Source organism: Schistocerca cancellata, chromosome 4 (assembly GCF_023864275.1).
Source record: "Schistocerca cancellata isolate TAMUIC-IGC-003103 chromosome 4, iqSchCanc2.1, whole genome shotgun sequence".
NCBI classification, from domain to species: domain Eukaryota; kingdom Metazoa; phylum Arthropoda; class Insecta; order Orthoptera; family Acrididae; genus Schistocerca; species Schistocerca cancellata.
The window spans coordinates 293,199,765-293,202,690 of record NC_064629.1 but is presented as its reverse complement, the minus strand read 5'-3'; the positions used below and the strand labels follow the sequence as shown (position 1 = coordinate 293,202,690).

The 2,926-nt window shown below is 34.4% G+C and overlaps 1 protein-coding gene across 1 annotated transcript; it reads right to left on the bottom strand.

Annotated features, from left to right (window-relative positions):
• Nucleotides 1-402: 402 nt before the first annotated feature.
• Nucleotides 403-894, bottom strand: LOC126184125 (uncharacterized). The gene has a single exon (XM_049926492.1). It carries the CDS (start codon nucleotides 892-894, stop codon nucleotides 403-405), a length of 492 nt encoding a protein of 163 aa, XP_049782449.1.
• Between the last annotated feature and the right edge of the window lie 2,032 nt (nucleotides 895-2,926).

Sequence of the window (2,926 nt, the reverse complement as noted above, 5' to 3'; positions counted from 1 at the left end):
TTTGCCATATTTGCGTTTTAACCCATTCTTTCATTTTGTCAAGTTGTGCCACAAGTTTATCATCTCCCATTTATCAATTATTATCATATTTGCATTTTTCCGATATTTGCGTTTTTGCCATATTTTCGTTTCTGCCATATTTGCGTTCTCCGTATTTGCGTTCTTGCCATATGTGTGTTCTTGCCATGTTTGCGTTTTCCCCATATTTGCGTTTTTCCCATATTTGCGTTTTTCCCATATTTGCGTTTTCCCCATATTTGTGTTTTTCCCATATTTGTGTTTTTCCCATATTTTCGTTTTTCCAATATTTGCGTTTTTCCTATATTTGCGTTTTTCCCATATTTGCGTTTTAACCCTTTCTTTCTTTTTGTCAAGTTGTGCCACAAGTTTATCTTTTCCCATTTATGCATTTTTCACATATTTGCGTTTTTGCCAATTTTGCATTTTTGTCATATTTGCGTTTTTGCCATATTTGCGTTTCTGCCATATTTGCGTTTTTGCCACATTTACGTTTCCTCCATATTTGCGTTTCTGCCATTTTTGCGTTTCTGCCATATTTGCGTTTGTGCCATATTTGCGTTTTTGCCACATTAGCGTTTTTGCTGTATTTGTATTACTGCAATATTTGCGTTTTTGCCATATTTGCGTTTTTGCTATATTTGCGTTTTTGCCGTATTTGCGCTTTCGCCATATTTGCAATTTTCCCATATTTGCGTTTTTCCCATATTTTCGTTTTTCCCATATCTGCGTTTTTCCCATATTTTCGTTTTTCCCATATCTGCGTTTTTCCCATATCTGCGTTTTTCCCACATCTGCGTTTTTCCCACATCTGCATTTTTCCCACATCTGCGTTTTTCCCATATTAGCATTTTTCCCATATTTGCATATTCCCATATTTGCGTTTTTCCCACATTTGCGTATTTCTCATATTTGCGTTTTTCCCATATTTTTTTCTTTGCCATATTTGCATTTTTCCATTTTTGCGTTTTTGCCATATTTGCTTTTCTTCCATATTTGTGTTTCTTCCATATTTGCGATTTGCATTATTTGCGTTTCTGCCATATTTGCGTTTCTGCCATATTTGCGTTTCTGCCATATTTGCGTTTTTGTCATATTTTTTTCATATTTGCGTTTTTCACACATTTGCGTTTTTCCCACTTTTGCGGTTTTCCCACATTTGCGTTTTTATCACAATTTCGTTTTTGCCATATTTTCGTTTTTGCCATATTTTCGTTTTTGCCATATTTTAGTTGTTGCCATATTTTCGTTTTTTGCTGTATTTACGTTTTTGCCATATTTGCGTTTTTGCGATATTTGGGTTTTTGCCATATTTGCGTTTTTGCCATATTTGCTTTTTTGCCATATTTGCGTTTGTGCCGAATTTGGGTTTTTGCCATTATGCATTTTTGCAATTATGCGTTTTTCCCATTACGCATTATTGCCATTATGAGTTTTTGCCATTAAGCTTTTATGCCATTAGGCTTTTTTGCCATTAAGCTTTTTTGCCATTACGCTTTTTTGCCATTAAGCTTTTTTGCCATATTTGCGTTTTTGCCATATTTGTATTTTAGCCATATTTGCGTTTTTGCCATATTCGCGTTTTTGCCATATTTGCTTGTCATATTTGCGTTTTTGCCATATTTGCGTTTTTGCCATATTTGCGTTTTTGCCATATTTGCGTTTCTCATATATTTCGTGGACCTTCGCAAAATCACACTATGTCCTACCAACCCATTCTTTCTTTTTGTCAAGTTGTGCCACAAGTTTATCTTTTCACATTTTTGCATTTTTCACATATTTGCGTTTTTCGCATATTTGCGTTTTTGCCATATTTGCGATTTTGCCATATTTGCTTTTTTGTCATATTTGCGTTTTTGCCATATTTGCGTTTTTGCCATATTTGCGTTTTTGGCATTTTTTCGTTTTAACCCATTCTTACTTTTTGTCAAGTTGTGCCACAAGTTTATCTTCTCCCATTTTTCCATTATTCCCATATTTGCGTTTTTCCGATATTTGCGTTTTTGCCATATTTGCATTTCTGCCATATTTGCGTTTTTCCCACATTTGCACTTTTCCCACTTTTGCGTTTTTCCCACATTTGCGTTTTTATCTCAATTGCGTTTTTGCCATATTTTCGTTTTTGTCATATTTTCGTTTTTGCCATATTTTCATTTTTGCCATATTGGCGTTTTTGCCATATTTGCGTTTTTTGCCATATTTTCGTTTTTGCCATATTTGCGTTTTTGCCATATTTGGGTTTTTCCCATATTTGCGTTTTTCCCATATTTCCATTTTTCCCATATTTGCGTTTTTCCTGTATTTGAATTTTTCCCACATTTGCGATTTTCCCATATTTGCAATTTTCCCATACTTGCAATTTTCCCATATTTGCAAGTTTCCCATATGTGCGTTTATCCCATATCTGTGTCTTTCCCATATCTGCGTTTTTCCCATATCTGCGATTTTCCCATATCTGCGTTTTTCGCATATCTGCGTTTTTCCCATATTTCCGTTTTTCCCATATTTGTGTTTTTCCCATATTTGCGTTTTTCCCATATTTGCGTTTTTGCCATATTTGCGATTTTGCCATATTTGCTTTTTTGTCATATTTGCGTTTTTCCAATATTTGCGTTTTTGCCATATTTGCTTTTCTTCCATATTTGTGTTTCTTCCATATTTGCGTTTTTGCCATATTTGCGTTTCTGCCATATTTGCGTTTCTGCCATATTTGCGTTTCTTCCATATTTGCGTTTTTGCCATATTTGCATTGCAGCCATATTTGCGTTTTTGCCTTTTTTGCGTTTTTGCCATATTTGCGTTTTTGCCATATTTGCGTTTTTGTCATATTTTTTTCAATTTGCGTTTTTCACACATTTGCTTTTTTCCCACTTTTGCGGTTTTCCCACATTTGCGTTTTTATCACAAT